Raw genomic sequence first — 23,440 nt, 5'->3', positions numbered from 1 at the left:
ATACAGCAAAAAATGAAACAGGAAGGTTTGACTTATGTTTTGCATCACTTTAGAAATGCCTTTACTTCTAAAATAAGAACTTTGTGGTAGAGGTGATCTCTTATCAGGAAAACTAGATTTTTGGGAAAAAAAAAAAGTTTTCGGGCACAAGCACCCTTCTTCAGGCATAGAAGAAAATCTTTTTTTCCCCTAAAGCTTGCAAAGAACTTGGTTTTTTGCAAAAATCTAGTTGGTCTAATAAAAGATATCACCTCTACCACAAGTTCCGATTCCTTTGCCTTTAGGCCAATACGGCTACAACCTGGATACTGTCCGTCTGGTCAGACCAGTGGCTGCAGTGATGGGTATGAGCCCAATCAATGATTTTTCAACAAGGTGCCATGGTGTTCTGGGGAATCCTTTCAGTGGTGCCACAGGAAGCCATTCAGTGTTAGTGCTGTGAGGTGTGCAATCTTAATTCACAAGATAAACCAAGAGATTTCAAGTAGGAATCCAGAGCGTCAGAAACATTCTGACCTGCTGTGGTCTTTCTGCAGTCTCCTCAACAGAATTGCTCTATTATTTTTCTGTAGTCAAAAAATAAATGAAAAAATAAGAGCTGGCATTTTCCAAGGGGTGCCTTGAGACTAAAACGGTTAAAACTACTGAGATGGATAGATGCATAGGTGTCGTATTTCAGAACAGGATATAGGTTTACACCATAGAAGTTTTGGAGGAAGCAATCATTTTATATTCACTATTTTTTTAATGTTGTGAAACAGTCTAATAATTTGTAAGTTATTTTGCAGAGTTGTGTGTTTTGAGAGCATGTGGCTAAGCGGAGGACAGCAACTATTTTGATCGGTCTGCCTGGGAATGGGAAATTAGATACCGAGCAGCAGGTGCTGAAGGAATCATCACTCCATTTGGCCAAAGGCCAGGCTATGTGGGTGGGATGTTTCTTCCTTTAGGAGTGGTGCTGTTAGCTTCAGGAAGCAGAAATCCCAGATGACTTCACCCTGCTGGGAACAGAGCTTGAATTGCCTGCAGTGCTTCTAGGCCTTCCCACTGTGTAACAGGGTTAGACCTGGGGAGGGAAAGCACATGGCTGTTGGACTACTGTTTGGCAGCACTGGCTTTGCTGCTTGTAGTGGATGGGACAAAAAATAAAAAATCGCCAACATCCTGGGCCAGAGGTGTTGAGTTCCCAGGCACAGGGCACGCAGCTGGGTGGGAGCTTCTGGGTTTGGTGGCTGTTGAGAGCAGCTGGTTCGCAGCAGCACAGGGAGATGTACAAGTAGCAGTCATCTTGGGCTGGGACGCTTTAGCAGTCAGTCCCATGGTCAGGAAGCACAGCAGGAGACTGACGTCCAGGAAGCTCTGCTCCCTGCACCATTGTCAACAACAGATGAAGCCTGAGCCACAAGTCTCCCGCACAGCTCACTTCCCCATTATATCTTGGCTGCGGCGCAGCAAATGAGTCGTTCCTAGTACCGAGGGCCTGTTCTCAATTCCCTTCTCACAGCTATGCTTTTCCCTAAGACCATTCTTTTCCTCTCCTCCTCTTCCCGCTTTTCCTTTCTTACACCTCACACATGGTGATGGGGCTGTGGGCTTGGTGAGGGAGTCTGTGCTCGGGAGGGAGTCTCCCTCCCATCACAGCTGCGTGAGAGCAGCAATGGTGCAGGGTGAAACGGAGCCCACTTGGGTCGACCCGCACCTGCCTGGACCACCTCAAAGCCCAGAAGAGCACATGGAGACTCCCCACACTCTGCAGTGCCACCTCCTACCATCTCCTCATCCCCGCACCATGTGGCTTAGGGGAAATACTGTACACAGTAGCCAGCCAAAGATGCCAGCTTGTAGGAAAAGCCACTGAAACAAGGACTCTGGCCATTCAGGCAACTGTCTACACTTGTGACAGGACTATCTGCCCGGTGCTAGTTGGTAGTTTACTCTTCCCTCTCTCCTCGCCTCTGCTTCATTTTGCACCTGCCCCTTGCCCTGCCCCCTCACCTGGCTCTTTCAGTCATTGGCTCCTCTCTCCAATTCATTCTCTCCCTCACCCTCAAAGAAAATAGAGACATTCACATTGTCTACTACCATTACACTGTTACACCTTCTCCCACACTGTGTCTGCTTTCCCTACCCCATGTTGACACAGAACCTAGCTTGGTAAGAGCCCTTGCTTTGTTGGCACTTGGACACTACCATGACTACTACTACTACTATTGGTTTCCATTGCAGTTGCTTGTTATGGGCAGGGAAATAGTAGGGCCCAAAGCAAGAGAAAGGAGAGTGGACCTAAAGGAAAAACTAAAACTCCTCTGGGAAAGGAAGGGCGATGGGAAACATGGGAAGCCCCCAAAAACAGAAACCAACACAGAAGCTGAGGCACCAGCCCTGGCATCTTGTGATCTGATGCTGAAATGCAGAGTCATTCTACTGGAAAAGGCAGAGCGCTAGGGACTTTTTCCTGCTCACGTGCCACTTGCCAGAAGCACTTAAGAAAATGAAAGTAAATGGTCTCAGCGCAGCAGCTTCTGTGGTGCTGTCATGTCTTTGTACATGCACTGGCCTGTCTTCCATGGTTTTTCTCTTGTGCCAAGTGAAATTGGGTGGAAAGTATAGTTTAAGGGGGGAAATACAGCCCCAAAACACTTTGTAGTACTGAAGATACAAGTCCAGCCAATGCTGCTCTGAGGAACCAGGCTGGAGAGCTGTTGTATAGGAGCAGGCAGGATTGTCACAATTTTTGCCTCTCTCACTACTCAAATGCTTCCCACTGCAGTCTCTTCCACAACAGCATTTTGCATATCAGAGAAGAACACAGTTGTCAGAAGAAACCTTTATCCATCAATGGTAGAAATACCCCGATGGGCAGAGTCTTAGACCAGCTAGCAGCTGCTGCCCCTTTTTAGCTGTCAGTTCATAACAGATGGCCTAATTTTCCTATACAATTAAAATTAACATACCAACCCACATCAAACACGAGAGGCGGCCAATCGATGTATCGTTTTAGAATGTTTTAGGCTCCATTCTTCACAATCCTAACGCACAAAATTTCTCTCCCCTCTGCCCTAAATCTCACTTTCTGCAGATACCACCAGGAATGCACTGCTTTCCTTCACAAATATTAGACTCCTGAATCTATAGGACTTGCAATGATGCAGTAAACGGGCCAGTCACTGTTATGGTGCAGAAAGCAATTCGCTCCAATGCTGGCAGAAGAAAATTTCACAGTCATAGATCATAGCATAAAAAGCAAACAGCGCTGGAGAAACCAAACAGGTGGCTCAGAGGGTGCTGTATGACGGAACTTGAGTCTCTGCCCTCACATGCTAAAACCACTTCTCCCTTTTAACTGTCACATTGTGCCTGGGCTGCCTCATACACCACAACCTCATCGAATGACCAGGTACAGTTGGTCTCCTAAAAGCCCCTGAAACCCTTGACTCGGGAGACTCCCAGAGAGCATGGCTCCTCTCCCTCCAACCAGTTAGTAGGGTTGGCCTCATGGGAGGCCATTACACCAGCCTCGGGATACACTCACCAGTGAGCTAAGATGCCTACTGAGCAGACTCAACTATGGTGAGGCTGGTGCAGTTGAGTAAGACTAAGAGGCGTGTGAATACAAGGCACCCTGCTCCTCTGTGGGGAAGGCTGCTTATAGTATCTAGGGACACTTTGGAAATCTTTGAATTGGAGCCATCTTTGAGAAGAACAACTACTCACTTAAATCACTGTACTCAGATCACAGCCCCGTTGGTGCCATTAGATGTGAATAAAGAACCTAGCTCAGCACAGCAAGCTTCAAAGATTTCACCTCTCAGGGCCTGATTCTGCCACCAAATGCACTGGTACAAATCAAAGACAATGCCAATGAGATCAGTGAAGTTCAACTTGTATCAAAGGCATCAGAATCAGTCCAACAATCTGGAAAAATTACCAGATTACATACTTACACCTTTAATATGCCCCATGAGTGACACAGCGGGGGGGGCAAGCAGTGATATGGAACGGATTGGCAGCAAATGGCAACTCGTTTTGTGAAACAACTGAGCACCTCCTCTTCTATCATAGGTGTTGGAGAACAAGTAGGTCCAAAAAACACCATCTGTGCACCAGAGCTGCACATAGGGGATGTCCTACCTGCCAAGCTGTTTGCAGAACACATGTTGCTTGGAAAATGGTGTGAAGTCCTTAAGATTCAGGAGATCATATAGTGAGGCCACTTTTTAGCAGAGATGGCCTGATACTGTAAAATTCAGATCCAGCTCTGGATTTGGAACATTCCTAGGGTGGAGACTTCATTTTCGAAGTTGTTCTTTGGGGAGCCGACCGCAGCCCATATTTTTGTAATGTCTTGTCTGGGACATCACTCCTTTTGTATCACGTTGTCATCAAACTGGTAGAGAGTGAATGCAACCCTCTGGATACATCCGTTTCTGCCTTCCATGAATGAAAAATTATTTCACTCTCACTTTTTTAGAGACCACACGGTACCAGATTTTCCAAGGATGGGTTGAAACACTACAACCAGAAAGCTGACATTCCTGGATAAATAGTTTCCCAAGAACATCTTGTAACTTTCTGGAATATATTCTAGACATAGAAGAACTGATGTTTGTGAATGCATTTCTTCAAATGAATAGGTTAAAAGGATAAACAAAGTATTTCTCTTGTGTCAAGATGCTCTCCATTTCCATTTTGTAGGTATTAGTGTTTTTCAGCTTATGAATTGTCAGAAGTGACATAACTTTATTTTGCATAGCTTCTTCCATTACCCCCACAAGTATTCTGCATACTATAGTTCCAATGGATGAACTGGAGTTCTCCCAACTGACTTCAACAAGAACAGGTCCCAAATGCTTCATAATAATAATGTAATATAAATTCCCAAACACAAAAGAAATTACAAGAAAGTGAAGGCTAAATCACACACATCAATGAATCTTCTCCAAATATACCACAGTGAAGTCTGAGTAGCCAAACTATGTTATGCAAACTGTGAAATTCCTTTAAGATCATTCATGGGATTGAAAAGGACACGATGCAGAGAACTAGCTTTAGGACTTCTGTCAATGATATCCTTTATTGTACCAACTGCATAGTTGGGATAGAGTTAGACAAGCTTTCAAATGCAAGACATTCTTCTTCAGGTCAATAAAAGATACCACCCAAAGAAATCCTTGCTCCTCACATAATACCTAGACCACTGCAGCTACAACATTGCTCTAACACTGCCATGGTTTAATTACTTTTTTATCCCTAAATTCATTAACAAATTTGCTTGCAAGTTTTCAGTGCTCCAAGGAGTGCTGCCATTTGGGATGGGGAGGCTGCATGCTCCATTGGCAACAAAATTGCTCAATGCAAGTTTTCTATGTAAAATTCAACTTGGCTTTAGAAAAGGTACCGGGGCTTAGGACTAGTTCTTCCTAGTTACAGGAAAGCACTGCTTTAAAAAAAACTTACGGTAACTGAATAAAAATGCCTACTCGTGAATCCAAAAAGAGGAAGAAGAAATGAAAAGGCTTGGCTGATGAAGAATCATGTGTTTTACAGGATGATTTAGTAAATGAAGAAATTAATGAAGTGAAGTACAGAAAGCCAGTTCCCAATAGCAAGCTGTCTCACCAACCATGGGCAGACTCTCAAAGGACAGAGAAGAGACTAATGATTGACAAAATGAGTTTTATATGATTAACATTTTAGGGTCCAGGTCCTATTGACTTTAGCAGACTCAGAATTTGTTTACCAGTATGGAACAAGTCTTTTTATTTGTGGAATGATCTGTAATATATGATTGGATGCTATTACATCAAGCTTCCATGCATAGGAAGCACACTGCATTAGATATACAGTCTATCACAGAGTCTAGGAACTTTTCTATTTTTTAAGCAGGTTGGAAAATTCAGAATAGATCACTAGTGCAAAATTCCAGAGAAGCATCAGTTATTAGTGAAACTTGGGTTTTACTTACATATTTGCATTTTCTGTGCAGAAATGCTTAAAAACTCCATCTTATATTCCAGATAGATGCTGTAAGGAGCCCTTTATAATGTAACATTTATATAGCAACTAGCTGGCAATCTGACTCCCACTGATGAGAACTCTAAGCCTGTTTTTAGCTCAGATATATACTTCGACGTTTTTAGATGTCATGAGTTTTGGTTGTGCTTTTCAGGGAAAAAAAAAAAAAACAACTTACCTCCATGAATGCTTCTAAAGGTTCAAATGGTGAAATGATGTGGAAATGGAAGTCTAGAGAGAGGTACAAAGTATACCATTTATTTTTCAAAACCACTGAAAGACAAAGTTTATGGGGATACAGATTTACATAACAGAGACAAAGTAACTTTGGCAAATGTACAGTCTAGTCCATATTATTGCACTCACTTTTTTATAATATACAAGGCATTTTGAAGGTTTTTCAATAAAAGAAGTTATATTTATATAAATAAAAGTGTACATATACAATATCATACAATAACATATCAGCTTAACATACAAAACGTAACTAAAGTGGGATTCCAAATTGTCACCTGATCTAGTCTAATTCCCATCAATATTTTCATGTGTACATTTACATATCCTAAAATGCATGAACAGGTAAACAGTCCAAAACCTGGCTGTGAATAATTCATCAGGAATTTAAAAAGAAACAGCTGTCACTTAAGAGGGCTAACTCTAATTGAATAATGTTAGAAACCCCAATCACTCAAAATTATCTTAATACTTAATAGCCCTCGAAAGGACATTTTAGGATGAAAATAACCAAATATATTGGCTCTTCCTAAATTTAAGCCCGATCCTGCAGTCTTTAATACAGGTGCAATCCCCACTGCCTCTAATGGGAACGTTTCATGCATAAGGACTTCAGGCTATTATAATGCCCAGAGCCCAGGCCAAATCAAAATCCAGCATGTTCACCTTCCTGAGCTGCTTGGGGCCTAGAAGGTAACAGATGTTAGGTTTTATCCAGAAGAAAAGCTGGCCTGTTCTGAACACCAGCCTCCCTCTCTTCATTGTCCATGATGAAGAGCTGTTTGGGACTGGGCATCCTGATTCTTAACACACTTACCTTCTTAGGTGGAGCTCTATGCCCTGCATTAGGGCTTAAGTAACTCTGGGGTGACTATTACCTGTATACAGAAGCAGCAGCTTGGGGACAGGCTTTCAATTAGCCAAGATCAAGGTAAAAACCAGGCTTATCCATGAGAGTGAGGCCTTGGGAGCATTCTGAATCTTTCCTCACTCGTTAGTGCTCAGCTGCAGGGGAGGGGCTTGGTTCCTTGATCATACAGACATTCTTGAATCCTGTGGTCCCATTCTTTATCTTACAGCTGGACGGACACACACGTTGCGGCCAATTCTGCTCTCACACTAGCTCCCCATTGGTGAAAACCTCTCCTGCTTTCAAAAGAGATATCCTGAATTAATACCAGTCTGAAACCAGAAGGTGGCCCAGAGAATCTAGGGCTCTTCAAAATCCTTTCCTACTTCATGGATAAATAGAATAGCTAGGCTGTGGCTGTGGCTATGACAGCAAAGCTACTCAAGGAATCTTCATGGTTCCTTTTAGCATCACCAGGTTCCTAAATGAGTAACATAGTTTCTAGCTGAATACAGAAAAAAAAACAGACTTTGAAAAAGAAAAGTACAGTCAAGTCACCTGCTCTTAGAGACTTGTCATAGGTAGGGATCTACTTAAAGGACATGAAGGAGAAGTAAAAATTGCAGACCACTCCCAGCACCCAGCACCATTTTTGCAGTCTTTTTGCAGGGAGACCCCTTGTGGCGACTGGTGGAGGGGCCCTGGTGGCCCTGCCCCTCGTTATTGACTGGCTGAGAAGCCTGCCCTTTATGCAGACCCACCCCTTGCTGCTGAGTGGCAGAGGGGGGCGGGGCCACACACAAGGCAGCCCTTTTGGTCAATCAGCAGCAGAGGGAGGATGCCAGTTTTCAGGATGATGGCAGAAACCACCTTTTTCACAGTTTCCACAAAAACTGTGAATTGAGTAGAGCCCTATATGCTGTAGTGCCTGCCTGTTACCTGTTCTGTCCGTTTTCTTTGAAACGCTTAAATACCTTATAATTCCATGTTTTCCAACATAAAACCATTCATATATTCTTATTCTACATTCAGACAATTGCAGGACTTTATTTTTACCAGCTGCTGTGCAGAAGTTCATTATATCTGACAGTTTTCTTCACTCTTGCCTTACCAAAGCAAATTTCATATTATGGGACATAGGAATTCATGGGGAATATTACTTCAATACGTTTGCCCAGAAATTTTATTGGAATAATTTCAGCTCTGGTAATATCATCAGTGAGATCTTCCATTTCCTATTACCTAAGAAATCACATTTTTGGCAAGAAAAATGATCACATAATCTAATAAGTCAGGGTTAAAAAGTAATTACTACATCAAAAGAAAAAATACACATCACTAGAGGTCGGTATCTATCTAGAACATGTTAATGGGCCATCATATATTTAAATATTAAAATTTCATCGTTCCTTCAAATTATATTCAGTATTCTATCACAAACACAGAAATTCCCACTTACTTTTGCTATTAATATTTGCCCGCCACATATATCTTTAAGTGCCTATGAAATAAGCAACTGTATGGTATTAATTTAGTGAAAATAAAAGTTTTCCAAAACAACTCACAATGAATAGTACCAGCAAATAAGCGTCTGAAAAATTCTATTATTTACCATGTATCATTTTCAAGACACACTTCAAAGTCTTTAAGTTTAATGCACAAGATTTAAAAGCTCATCCTATTTGTGTTCACACTTATTTAGGAGTGGGGGATCTGTATACTACCTGGTCTGGAATTTAGTAAATCTTAAATGGTGAATTGGAACAAAATGTTGCTTCTCAACACATTAAGTGTGGTTTAGTATTTTAAACTAGAAAAATGTCAGTACTGCACTGTATATATATCGGTATGTATTCACTATACTGTATTAAACTTAACATGCATATTCAGGTATTTATAATACATATTATTTATTTATCACGATCTTAGGTTAGATTATTCCTGAAGAAGGCCTCACAGTTTAATTGTTATCACCAACTATTCTCTCTCAGTTTTAAATATAAATTAAACAAAAAATTTCCTCCCAATTTAGGCCCTGAGACCACAATGAGTTCCATGTGGCTGGAAATCTGTAACCGTGCAGACCCCACAGACGATGACTGAACGCCATGCAAGAGAAGGGGGCTGTCCTTCCAGAATCCCTTCCAGAGTAGACTAGGAACAAACTTTGCGCATTTGTCCCTGGACAAGTTGTGCCTGTATTTGTCCTGGAACAGAAACATCCCAGAATTGGCATGTCCACACATCACACTTCTAATCTGCGTTTAGTGAGGGACTGAATACACTTTTTTGCTACTAATTCAAGGATGCAATCTGGGAATGATGCAACGTATAGGCATACTTTACAGTGCTCCTAGATACATTGTTAGTACTTCTTATCTCATAAACCTTTTTGGGATTTGTCATGGGACAATGAACACCTAAACACCTGCACTTTTCCCAGGATAAAATGGTTTATCTCAGGATAAATTCAACATCTGTTTGTAGCCATAGCAGATCCAACTCTGCAGCCACTTCACACAGACCTCCTCTGGCTTCTGTAGGCAAAACAGCTGTAAAGTTAAGTCCAGCACTTTTTTCCCCCAAACCATAAAGACCTCTCTCCTTGGATACACATATGCACACATTCAAGGGACTGGGAAAAAAATCAAAGATATATTTATTTCTATTCTGTGCAACTTTTCTGCTCACCTAATCTTTGGATGCCACCCAGAACAGTATCTACTTCCCCATGTCACTAGTTATGTCCTACCCAACTTGTGAGGAAAACAAACTGAACCAAAATGCTTCACTCATTTACAAGTACTGACTAGAACCTGCTGGAATAAACAGAAATAAATTGGGTTATGGTATAATCTAGGGCTCAGCTCCCACTGCAAAATGCACCTCCTGAGTTTTTAAATATATCACCTACCCATGACCCTGGCCCTTCATCAATAAAAGGACCATTTGCAAGGTGTTGAATTGGCTCCCAGTTTGGATTTTGAATGCCTCTTCAGTTAAGGTTGGTAAGACCTTAGGTTTCAGGCCAATCTTTTGTCCGAATACAAGCTCCTGTGGACAGTGGAACAAACAACTTGTTTCTCACTGTTAAGGATGGCACCCCATTTTTGTTTTGTCACTGGTATGGGTTGTTCAGTCATCCCAAACTTGGGGAAATAAATTGTCTGTTCTAATCTCTTATATTGTACATGTTCTTCCCTTAAAACAGCACGGTATAAATAACACACAGCAAAATGGCCTGCTAGGGGTGCATGCTTTGAACGGTGAGGAATTTAAGATAAGTGCATGTGACACTGCAGCCATTTCTGTATTATTGTGTCTACAATATTTTATCTAAGGAGTTATGTTCTATACATATAAAGTTACAATTCCACAAATCAAAATCCTCATCAGTCGGCCCATTCCTCACTCAGTCTAAACCATATTTATCTTACACACACACACACACACACACACACACACAAATAATCAAAAAATAAATATTTGAGGGGAAAAAAAGAATGATTAAAAAAGTCACCAGTACAGCCAGTTCAGATTTAAGTGTTTAAATCTTCAGACTTGAGTGTTTAAAGTAAGGCAACCATAGTCCTTTTTTGGGTAACTAAACAAAAGCGGCTCGATTTACAAAGATGTTTAGCACTCAGTGAAGTCAGTGAGTACTAAGCACCTAAAAATTCAACCCACTTTTATTTAAATGCCTAATTTAAGGAACCCAAGTCTGAAATACTGATTGCAATTTTTATACTTGTCTTAATTAAAGCTGTAAACCTGAACTGCTGTCATCCCCTTGATCCCAGATAGATCACCAGCCAACTGGGACAGACTTTCTTTCCTGAAACAAGTGTCTGCACACAGAGTTCTATTGCCTTAATACGTCTGATCTTCCAGTATAACAATACGCCACTGAGGGCTCATTTAACTGTGGTGAGTTCATATTTTTTTCAATGATTTTGAGGTTTGTGATAAAATGATTCTGTTTTAGATTTACAAAGTTGTGCAAAATTATATCTCTCTCATCATGCATTTTTAGCAAAACTGTATTTAGAAGAATAAAGTGAGATTGTTCCAGACATTCTCTTATATTAACAAATAAAGACTGGACCCCAAGTAAGTGTATTAAAGTCAAATTATAGCTAAGTGATATACAGTCTATATATGCCCATCCTTGTTAACAGGATAGCAACAAATGAGTTATGCCCCAAATCTGCAAACACTAAGTATGTCAGGAACAGGCACAATATTAATCAAAATCTGCTTTACGATTCTGAATGTCTGTTGAATTGCTGCCCGACACAAAGATCCTCCTGGAGACTGGCTTCTTACATCCTTGATAAATATTTTTAATACCCTGCATGTTTGCATACTGCTTTTCTGATGCTTTAAGCATTCCACTGGAGTGCATTAAGCCACTTCTACACAGCTTCAAAATGTAAGGACAGCTGGTAGCATGTTTGGAAAGGGCTCGTTCAGGTGACTATTTTGCCTTAAAGAGGTGGGTTTCTTGATAGTGCTTCTGTCATACTGAAGTTCTAGGCTTCTTGATAAGCAACTGAACAGGTCCCTCTGGGACAGATTTAATGATATTCCAGGCATCATAGTGCATGAGACCAAGTAATGACTTTCCACTAATGGCAAGAATTTCATCTCCAGCTTCTATTTTTCCAGCTTGCTCTGCAGCACCACCTATGGGCATAAAGGAATAAACTGTCAATATAAAAGAGGCAGCAGGGGTTGCTTCCCACTATGATCAGTGAGAAAGAATGAGTCTTTGAACAACAGCTATTTAACCACTACGTCATTATTCTGAATACTTACAATTTATCCCAGTAGGGTGCATTCAATAATGGAAAGGTACAGTATTATTATAACTCCCATGTTAAACTCCAACCGTTAAATAAATCTTGTGTGAAATCAAGCTGCTGAGATTAAAATGAGCATTATAGAAGAATAAAAGATGCTGTACACTGGCTCTACTATTATATAATATATAATGTGCCTGCTCATACAGACTGCAATACTTATTTCCAGAAAAAATGAAATATATCGTAAAGAAAAAATGGCCCAAGTTTCAAATAGCATGTTAACCTCTTCTCAATTTACCCTTTAATTGTTGGTAATAACAAGGGACAAAGCAAGTTCTTCAGCAAAGACCAGACGCCTAGCAGCTGAGATGGAAGCAGTTAAAGAACAAGCTTCCTGTACAGTTAGAAATTAGATGGTATTGACAAAAGTGTATTTTCTCTAATGGCAATTCATCTGCAACCATCCTCTATCAAGATACACAGCACAAACTCTAATTAATGACCACAATATGAGTGGCTCCAGATAAACACATACTGTGTAAAATCAATGGCTTTGGGTATAATACCACTTTTAATTTCAAAACTAAAGTATTATATCTCACACACACACGCATTGCTAGACCAAATAGGAACACAGGCTAGCAACATTTTGACTCTTTCACCTTTTGAAGGATCAGGCCTTCAGTTATTGAGACTTATTGAATTAATGTAAAAATAATTTACTTTCATGAGCACTGAATTCATGATTCTATACATGAGATAGTGAGAAAAAGAATGAGATCATGGCCATGTTCCAATTAGTTTCTAGTACCTTTAAATATTCTTTTTACAAGCAAAGGTCTGTCTCCAGAAACTGAAGCTTTTCCACCATCAAGGCTGAATCCCAAGCCAGCAGAGGTTTTCAATAATTCAATACACACAACATCATTTATATCCATATTTAGGCCTGCAACAGAATATACACAACGTTTCATTATTCACCTTCAAATCACAATTTTGCTCTGGTGACAAAACGATTAACTGTTTAGTTTCCACTCCAACTATGACCAGCTTTAACCCATTTTTCTTAAAACCATATGTACACTTCTATGGTTGGCACATGCAGTTCAACATTTGCAATGTACAATTACTCACCCTGTGCATAGAGAACTTTTGATTTGGCAAGTTCTTAAAGATATGCCCAGATATTTTAGGGCCTTCCTATACTGTGGTGATGTCATCTCCCACACAGGAAAGGCCTGTGTACACGTGGTCAGACACAATCCAAATAGAAATAAACCAATAAGGGTGCTACTCTCTTACCCCTTGGCCTCTCTCAAGCTCACCAAATGGGATCAAAGTGATGCCCCCTTGCCAGGGAATTTCGGGGCTGGGGACATGCCTGCAAGTGCGGCTGGGTAGGGCACACTTGAGCCGTTCTGGCTGGGACATGCAGGCACCACCGTCCAGATAAACCCCCAGCAGGTGACTTTTAAGAGGAGTATTGAAAATGTGGCCAACAGTATTTTATTAAAAAATTACAAACATTATTTTTTTTAAAAGATGTATTTAAAAATTACAAAAACAATGAGCTGCAAAACATTTTACGGTTGTTGGCTGGATACCCCTTTGTTTATGATTTGCATGACAGCTTTCTAAATCACCAGGCTATTTAATTTAAACAACTACCATCTCCATTAAGGTAGGGTTTACCAACTAGGATAAATATGTTTTTCTGCTCACTAACTACTAGAATTGTCAAATCTCTGCCAGAAGATGTGTGTTGCCCTGTAGTGGCTGAAGCACAGGGGTTATAAAGGTGGTGCACTGCTATGTCTACTGATAACTACACCTTGTACCAATGGACCTGTGTTTTTGCAAAAGAGTGTTATATTCTTTTCCAGGGGATGGTACAGTTTGAACACCAATGGAATTGCTATGAATCAGTATTACCTCTTGAATTAAATTGCTATCAATTATAAATTGCTACCTGAGGGTAAGCTTTGCCTATTGGAAAACAGCATGTGTAAATGTACAGGCTACCATATGTCTATACTGCCCCTTAATGAACACAACATGAGATGATGCTGCCTCCTAGTGGTTGCACCAAAGGGGCTGTGAACCTTTTAATATAAGTGGAAGGAGTGATTTTTAGAGTAGAAAGTCAAGACTATCTGCACTGAAGTTCTTTACATCTTTGTGACTACAAAATAACAATTTTATAAGGCTATTCTAATCCAGTTGATATTGTGCATCCTGGTGTCTTTGTCTCTAGTGGCAATACATCTATATCAAAATGAAGGAAGCTATAGGCTGCATACTACAATTCCAAAGTATCTAATACTCCAAAGATTATATACTCCAAATACTCTGAAGATTGGTCACCTCAACCTAACAATAAAAACTTGTTTTGGGGCCAGTTCTTCTGCCTATGTAAAATGTGCAGGTTCTATTGGAGATAACAGAGTAACACTAATTTACATGGCTGAGTATCTGGTCCACTTATATTAAAAATGCTTCCTATCTCTTCTAGCGATGTCTCTGGATATTCTATTATTATTTAAGTTGAAAGTACCAGACAATAAAAATAACAATAACAAAAAGAATCACTCTCCACTAAAAGATGGAGCTGATCATTTACAAGAGTGGTCATGGACTATCGTGTGTCTCAATTTCTTGGTGCTCCACTTCATATAAGCATCAGGAAACTCCCTGTTGCAGATCGGACACACCCCTACAGAAGCATACTATTAAATCTCCGGTTACTGGGAGTTATCCAGCATTGCCAACTGATTCCTCTCCAGGATGCTTAACGGTGGCATTCCAAGCCAGGAACAAATGCCACATGCATGAAGCATTAGCAAATAGTCAGCCACAGCAAACTTTGAATGATAAAAGGTCTGAGTTCTAACACCCGACAGGCCTCAGCTACAAAACAAGGCTATGCGCCCAAACTGAAACCTGTTCATGACACCACTGATACACGATACAAATCTAACTTTTTGCAGGTCTCCTCCCAGAATACAGATTTGGGTTTGAATGAGATTTTTTCTGTTTATTGTAATATCAAAATATCTATCTGCTATGTTTAATAAAAACATCTTAAAAAATAAATCCTGCCATTCTATAGATTAATTTCACTTCTTATGAATAACAAGGAGATTTGTGGTTTGTTTTTTCTTGCAGCAGCTACTGTTGTCATTTTAAAGGCATTTAAATATGTAATCTACATTTAATCCTACATTGGAAGAATAAGTGGAAAGACAGACACTGACTTCAATGGGAACTGGATAAGAGCCTGAGTGTTCATCTAAGGGTCTATCTATTTATGACAGTTTCTAATATTACACTTGGCTTCCAAAAAGTACAAATAAATCTTGAAGTACATGTTATTTGCTCTCTTTGATCTGATCACACGGACATTTATAATCTGAAACACATTTTTTCCCCTGGTTCTGCTCTGTAGTGTATTCATGCCAACTGTTCTTGGAGTAAAAGTGTACCTGTTCCTCCTATATCCAGGGTAACATCCTTTCCAGGCCCAAAGCATTTTCTGCCAGGAGCAGTTATTTCAAGTCTGGAAGAATCCTTTCCTCTGTCTTTTTCTTTCTTGATGACAATGACTGCATATTTGTGCAGTCTGGCCTGATGGAGAGCATTCAGAACATCTCCATGAAGTGAATCCATAAGACACATGCCATTGATTGACAAAACGAGATCTCCTCGATGAATGGTCCCTTCTTCAGATGCCACACCCTTTGAAAACACTCTGTGGACCTACAAGAAAGGTTCTATTTAGTACTGATATGGCATTACGAATATGCATGGTACTTTTCAGAACTGCTCAAAATGGAGGCCTGACCCTCAAAAGGCTTAGTTTATGAGCCTGATACCAAACACCATCAAGCACAACACTTCTTGTAAGCAGTCCCAAACACCATGCTTAGTACTATTGGACATATCCTGAAAAGGATGTAGGTGTCTAAAATGGGGCTTAGATGGACCTAAGTCTGCACTGCAATCCGTACAATCATTGCTCCGTGGCCACCTGGTAGTTCTGTAGGTGTTTCCAAGTGACCAGTTCTGCTGGCAGAAGCCATCTACTACTAGCAGAGTTGCACCCACAGCAGGTATTTCATCAGCAGGGGTATGGCATGTCAGCCAACAAAACACTGTCAGCAGAGCTTTACAATGTAGACAAAGGCTTTTTCTCTAGTACCTACAATGAAGTATGCAAGAGATCTGCTGGAGAGTTCTTCAAAGCCTTGATTCACCCAGGAAGAGGCTCTGCCAAGCCACAATAATTCCAGGATTAAATTTCTGGATAGAATTCAGAAGCAGTTAAAGGAGGCACTCCCAGCTAGGAGCTAAGGCCTAGATCTTGTAAAGGATTTAAGTTCCTAAAGCAGAATTTAAGTGCCCAAGTCTAAAACTGTGATCCAGAAAAGTCCAACCTAATTGCTGCTTAATCCCAGAGGTGCCTAAACACTACATACATCATTTTTGTACCTTAAGAGGTCCCAAGACACCTAGAGTTCTGTTTCTAGGCATAATTATAATTGTTTCAGTGTAGACAGCTCAGTGCCTAACTTACTGCTAAACCCAACTGGATCCAGAAATGGGCAGAGCAGCAGCTAAATCATCTGAGGGGCCCAATTTAGCCTGCTCCGCACACACCTAGGACTCTGTATAATGAGGCACTCTACAAAATGCAGTAGCAGTCATGGCCTTATTTTACAGCACAGCCAAAGGAGCAGGATATGCTGATGCTACTCACTCATTTTGTAATAGCAAAGGGTAAAAAGCACCCGCTTAGGGAGTGGAAAGTTTAAGTTTCATACTGTCATCTGTCTAAGGAGATTCATCTCCCATCTTTCAGGAGAAAGCCCTAACTACTTGACTAGGGATAGGGAGGCTGCTCTCCTATGCAGAAAAAAATAGAGGGAGCATGAAGGGGCAGACCTGTGACTAGAAGACTCAACTAGGACAGAGAGGTCCTGATTTTCCATCCTGCTCCCAGGGTCTCATTTTGAATTTAAATCCAATGGCTGTTTCATGTAAAATATAGAAACAGTCCTGGAAGCAGGAACCAGAACCTTCCTATAAGCATTGCTTCAGCCCCAAAGACTAAGGAACACCATCTTCCTAATCTCAGAACCAAATGGTTCTACCCTTTTTAAGTGTCAGATTGAAACTCTTCAACCACGTTGGAGGCCATGTTGCATGGGTTCTCTTACATTTCCTCTGTCTTAATGCTTCTACTTTTGCAAAGTAGTTCAGTTGTTTGGCATCATTATTTTTTTGCCTGGTGTTACTTAAGGGTACTTAGACTGTTTAGACTGCCTCCTGCTTAACAAACCTTATAAATACAAAATTATTAGTTTTCAATAATGGAAACAACTCCAAAAGAATCCAGAATATTTACTGAAGTGTGATGTGGCCTTCCCTGGGTTCACAAAGCACAAACAAAGAACACATTTTCAAAGATAAGAACTAAAATCCACCTACACCAGGATGCGTCCAGTGCAGGCATGTGAGATTTTACTGATATCCTATGGACTTTCCTGGATTCAACAGGATGATAATTGAGTTACACTTTTTAGGCTAGTTTGAAAATAACTGGCATCCATTTCCAGGAACAAAAGTATTACCTCAGCTTATTGTTCTGATCTGAGCACTGATTGCAGTAGCAGATGACAAGCAGCCTTCTCTCAAAGACATTATTTTATGACTCAGACTGATTTGCAATAAGTCTTGAATGAGCACTTGATTTAATTTCCAGCCTGCCTTTAAGTCAGCTTCTGCTAAAAATGACTTGTAGTCATCACTTACTACGACTGATTTCTGTTCCAGATCTATTCCACCAGCGACACTAAACCCCAGGCCAGCTCCTTCTTCTTTACTCAGGACTACAAAGTAAGCGTCTTCTTTGTTCTAACAAAAGAATAGAAAACAGCCACCAGCAGTCAATACTACAGTCCTGAAGAAAGACCAGATTTGCAAACTACTTCAAGCTCAAGAGTTGCAGTTTTCACCAAAATAATGTAATTCTTGTGCAAGGAGTTGAACAGAGGTTCTCTTTTTATTTGTACAGCATGGGTAGTATTATAAATGCTCTCAGCTGACTCTAACAAAGGTCACTTTAATCTAGCAGATAATTGGGGAACAGGGCCGATAGGTGGAAGTTGAAGCTTGATAGCTTTACATCAGACAGACAAAAAATGTTAAAAGCAGCCATAATTGGAACAACTTACCAACAGTGGTGGTGGATTCTTTAGCACTGGACGTTTTTAAATGAAGATTGGGGCTAGAGTTTTTCTCTAACAGGTACCTTCTAGTTCAACTACACCTACTGCAGTCGTATATTTGTTATATGGTCTGTGCTGTACCAGAGGCTGGACTAGATTATCACAATGTTTCCCAATCCTCACATGAGCGGATCACCTACAGTTGCAGATCAGTATCTATGTCCATTCCACCCCAGCCTCTCCACTAAGACTGCTAACAAGAAAGCTGACTGAGATTAAACAACTTGCTCCACATATACTTAGGGCAGCTGTAGATGAAACAGGGGCCCTAAATTGAAGCAGTGGGTTTTAAAAAACACCACTTCAATTTAGGACTGATTAAACCCCCATGTCGTGCACACACCCCGTTGACTTACCTGCAGTGGGTCCCCCCCAACAGGCAGCACCGGCCCACAGGCACCCAGCTCAGGCAGTCCTGGGGGGGCACCTTAGCTGCAGAGGGAAGCACCAGGCCTCCATGCAGCTCAGGCAGGCAGGCAGGCTCTGGGGGGAGATCAGGCTTGCTGCTTTTCTTGGGTGAAGCCAGCTTTCCTGGGCTGCTGCCAGGCTGCCTGCAGGGCTTTCTACAGAGCTGCACAGCTGCACGGAGCCCAGTGCTTTGCTCCACAGCTGTAGGGGCAGCAAACTAAAACTCCTCAAAGGAGTTTTAGTTTGCTGCACCCCAAGTCATTTAAGGCACATTACGCTGCCAAATTTCCTACAGCGGCTGGAATTAACGTGCAATACACAGCCGAGGCATGGAAACACCAACATCATTAAAGCAGTGCAAAAGCATTTAGCCCACTGTAAAAAAAATGTCGGGCACACACACGACCCTAGTCACTACTCGTTACATGGTGAAAAGTGCTAACCGTTACTTGTCTGGGCTGCACAGAAAAAGAGTTTAGCTTTCAGTAGTAAGCCGTGTTTTTGCAAGTGAAAATCTAGTCTTCTGAAGCAGAATATTCTGCTTCTCAACCCAGCAAGTCATTGAGAATACTGCTTAGGAATCAGTGTCCTTGAGCTAAATTAAGCCTTAGCGTAAAAAAGTGGCACTCAAGTGAAAAAAAAAGGAGCGTAGCTTGCTTACATCAGGACTGCATTTGGCTTGTGAGCAAGTGAACAACAGTACAAAACTGATTCATATAAAATAATGTGCAGCTGTTGGAACATAGAACTTACTGGCTTAGATCAGCAGTGAACACAATACCAGCCACGGCTTTCTTATGGGTCTGGAAATTTGGCAGCAGGGGTTTGGTGGCAGCATTAATTGCCACAGCTTCCAGAGCCATCACAATTAACACTGCAACTGCTCATCTTGCCATGCCTGTGGGGAACACCACAGACCAGATGACTTAGCCCTGTGTGCTAGATCTGGCTGAGAGGTTGGCCCTGCCTGCTGGATCCAAGTGAGTTGGGCACCCCTGGCTCAAACCATGCATTTCTCAAGTCTGGTATCTTGCACGCAATAGTCATTAGGCTAAACAACAGGTGCTGTTACAAAAACCAGGTTACATTTTGCAGTGTCAGCGGGACAACACACAATCATCTGGTGCAGTACCAGAAAATTAATGAGCTTTCTGTAGCTCATCAGGAACTGGTAGTGTATAACAGCACCTCCCCACCTGTTCCCTGGGATCACATCCAACATGAAGCATATCCAGGAACTGTCAGTTCTGAAATTAATATTATCATTTTAGAAATGAGGTCCTGACACAGTTTCATCTATTTATCATTAACTAGCATAGTTCACGGGACTCAATCTTGTCTAGCCCAGGGGAGGTGTTTTAAATTAAATTAAATCCCTGATCTAAGAAAACATTTTGGGGAAATCAAACACCATTAAGGGTTGTCTTGTAAATAGAACCAGCCACATTCTTGGCTTCACTGTAGCTGTTCTGTGCCAACCTAGTGGCCTTGAAGGATTTCCCTGGTAAAAGGGGCATCTCTAAGGAGCACAAAACCAGAGTAAGAGCTCGCCTTCATACTGCAGTGAGCACTCATTGCAGTGGTATTCCCAGGAAGAAAGCAACAAGACTCGACATCTTAGGCAATGGTAATCCTCACTTCCAGAACAGCCTCATGGGGCCACTGCCAGCTGGACTTCAAGTAAATAGAGGGCTGTTCACATTGAAGTGAGGAAACAAAGAATAAAATCATTATAAATGAGTTTAATACTAAAATCCAGCCTGGTCTTCAGCACAGTGTGCCATATCAAAAGAATACCAAGATCCCATTAAAATTTGCATTTCTCTGCACTAACTTAATCTTCTAAACTCCTACCCTGATGTAACCTGCACTAGAAAGAACTCTCAGGGGCTGCAACATTATTTGGTTTCATAGGTTCAAATACCCCAGTACATTCAACAAGGCAACCTGAGCTTAATCTTTTTCTCCAAAATACACGATGGACCACTGGCCCAGCTGTAGAACTCTTTCTTTAACAAAAGCATGGAAAGCTGCCTAAGGTTTGCTCTGCACGGCCACTGTACAGAACTGTATTAATTACTGTAACAACTTCCATCGTCCACCTTCCATGCTTTACAAGCACCAGTTAATCTAACTCCACTAGGCCCCACAGACGTGGGTAATTATAACTTAACCCACAGCCCCAGAACACTTTATATTTAAGATGTGATTAACCAGGTAATTATGCCTTAAATTGTTACCCAGCTGCACATTAATGCAATTAATGGCATAATAAAACAAAGAATAAACCACAAAGTTATTACACAAAAATTGGCTGGTATCCCTGTCAGCTGATTGGGTTCCCAGCTCTGGGGGCACATCATGTACCCCCATGGCTGGAAGCCCAGATCAACTTACAGTTCCCAGCCATAAGAACACATTGTGGGTCCCTGTGGCTGGGAGCCCAGATCAGCTGACAGGGTTCCCATCCACAAGAGCCTGATATTTGCCGGTGCACAGGGAGCCCAAAATTGTGATCGTGGGCTCCCACTACACTAGCAATAAGGCATGATGGGATATGATGCTGAATCCCACAATTATGCCTTCTGCGATGCACATATGGCATCACAGAAAGTGTGATTGTGGTGATCCAGCATCAGATCCCATTGCACCTTCACTTGCACATCTGCCAGGGGCCCAGGTTAGCTGCGGGCAGGGGCTCAAGCTCCTGATATTAGGGGTCCAACACCCTCTTCTCTCAAAAATACCATCAAAGTGAACTAAGTACACTAAGAGATTGGGTCTCAGACCTCTTCAGTTTTGAACTGTAACCAAAGGGTCACCATTCCAAAATCTGAGACTGGTCACAATAAACTGACCTTCCCAAAAAATATTTCAGTATTTAATTTTTCTTCATGACTAGCATGAATAGTAGCAATAAATTAAGCAGGATGCAGACATAAAAAAGGATACAGCCTCTGCCCAGAGGAGCTTACAGTCTGACACAGACACTCATCACTTTTCAGTGATTGTATAATTCTGAAGAACTGTCCCATTGTAGACTCAAATCCAGCATGTAACTAGCATAAAGTTTTCCAGCCTACATGCCATCCCAGACTTAAATGTGGATAGGAGAAACTATGCAGACAAAGTATATTCCAAAAAGCATTCCATTTTATAAATATTTGAGTTCTCAGATTTTAAAAACTGGCATGAATAAATAATCCTGCTAAGATTCCATGTAAAATACTTGAAAATGCATTTAATTACTTTTAGCCAGAAGTAAAATCCAATTCTAGAAAATCTGCCAAACCCACCTGGCTCACCAAGCTCTTGGGACTGGACTCACAAGTTTTAACTAGTCTGCCTCTGGAAAGACATAAGACTGAGTAGCTTTGGGAGGTCCTGTCCTCCCAGCCCTTCTTAGATACAAAAACTGTGACCTTTGCAAATAAGATTCAAAAGCTACCCAAATCCAGCCTGGCAGTCAGTTATGTGCACCAGATGTCAGCTCCTTCAGTGTTGTCATTACTTACCCATATCAGCTTCAGTTTTGATTCAGAGAGGAAGGGCATGTACTCAAGCTAGATATGGACAATTACTGTGCTGGCAACCACTGAACATGAGAGGCCCTCTTTAGGCATCTGGACAATGAAGCAGGTTGCCTTAGTACAATAACCAGTCTCCACAGACTGGAGTGGGGAGAGAACAGCAGCACGGGCCTGTTCCAAACCTGCCAAGCAGATATGCTTCACGTTGTTTTAAAGCAGCCACTCCATCTTCATAGCCTTGAAATTTCATGAAAAGGAGAGCTCACTAGAACAGATGGGATCAATATTTTCCTGTTCATCTGAGAAGTTGGTCTGAGCCAGGTACTTGGTGAAAGGTGTTATTGTCATTCTTCAGATGCTTGTGAGCTAAAAGGCTTCTAAAGTTATGGGAATGCCTCAAATGGAGACAGTTTCCCCCATTTACATTTGCAGAGCAGCCCATTTCACTATGGATCATAACAACTTTCACGAGAGGGGAATGAACCAGTATATCTATATTGAGGCAGGCAAAATACAGCCTGTGGGCCAGATTCAGCCTGCCAGGCCATTCTATCTGGCCCATGAGGCCCCTAAAACTTTTAGAAAATGAATTTTTATCTGCCCCTGGTTGCCTGTGAAAGATGACAGGTAGCCAGCAGCAGTAGGATCCAGAGGGAGCCAGTGGCAGGACCCAGCAGCTAAGCAGCAAGGCCCACTTGGCTCCACCCCACCCCACCCCATCACCATCCCCATCCCCCCTGCCCTCAGCCCCCAACTGGGAGCCTCTGTGGCTTCTGGCCTCGCAACCCTGGGGCTGTTCCCCGCCTTCCTCCATCTGAGTAGAAAGGCAGCTAACATCAGACAGAGGGAGGGGGGGAACTGCTTGGATCTGCCCAGCATTTGGGAGCTGTGTGGTGCTGGCTGGGCCAGGCTGAAGCCAGAACAGGAAGCGGTGAGGTGGAGAGGGCACAGTGGAGGTAAGTGGCACAGGGCGCAGTGGGGGGAGTTGTGGGGGGGCTGGGGGAAGTGGCAGCAGCACAGATAGTGGCAGTGGCACGGGAGGCAATGCATGGAGCAGCAGAAGCCACAAGAAGTGGCAGCAGTGGCAAGGGGAGCAGCTGAGGCCATGAGAAGTGGCAGCAGCAGGGGCAGGCAGGTGTGTAGGAGGTAAAGGAGGAAAATGGCAGGGGTGTGGTGGTGGTGGGCAGGAACGTGGAGCCTGTGCTAGTGCCCTGGGGCCACTGGGGACCCAGGCTGGGGCAGCAGGAAAGCAAAGCCTGGGTGTGTGGTCTGCCTGGCTGAAATGCACAAGGCTTCCATTCAGTCTGTGAG

At 42.0% G+C, this 23,440-nt stretch overlaps 1 protein-coding gene across 3 annotated transcripts in view; it reads right to left on the bottom strand.

Annotated features, from left to right (window-relative positions):
* Positions 1 to 6,252: 6,252 nt before the first annotated feature.
* PDZD2 (PDZ domain containing 2) overlaps positions 6,253 to 23,440 on the bottom strand; it is a 241,587-nt gene continuing 224,399 nt past the window's right edge. For all 3 annotated transcript variants that reach the window (XM_019518002.1, XM_019518003.1, XM_019518004.1), the window contains 4 exons: positions 17,716 to 17,817; positions 15,387 to 15,660; positions 12,716 to 12,850; positions 6,253 to 11,785 (listed from right to left, as the gene is read on the bottom strand). In XM_019518002.1, the coding sequence (XP_019373547.1) occupies positions 11,619 to 11,785; positions 12,716 to 12,850; positions 15,387 to 15,660; positions 17,716 to 17,817 (678 nt within the window). In that variant the 3' untranslated portion in view covers positions 6,253 to 11,618. The remainder of the gene's footprint in view (positions 11,786 to 12,715; positions 12,851 to 15,386; positions 15,661 to 17,715; positions 17,818 to 23,440) is intronic.

Source organism: Gavialis gangeticus, unplaced genomic scaffold, assembly GCF_001723915.1.
Source record: "Gavialis gangeticus isolate Ggan-Ray unplaced genomic scaffold, GavGan_comp1, whole genome shotgun sequence".
Taxonomy (NCBI): Eukaryota; Metazoa; Chordata; order Crocodylia; family Gavialidae; genus Gavialis; species Gavialis gangeticus.
The sequence above is the reverse complement of the archived record's forward strand: the minus strand, read 5'-3'. Positions and strand labels throughout refer to the sequence as shown.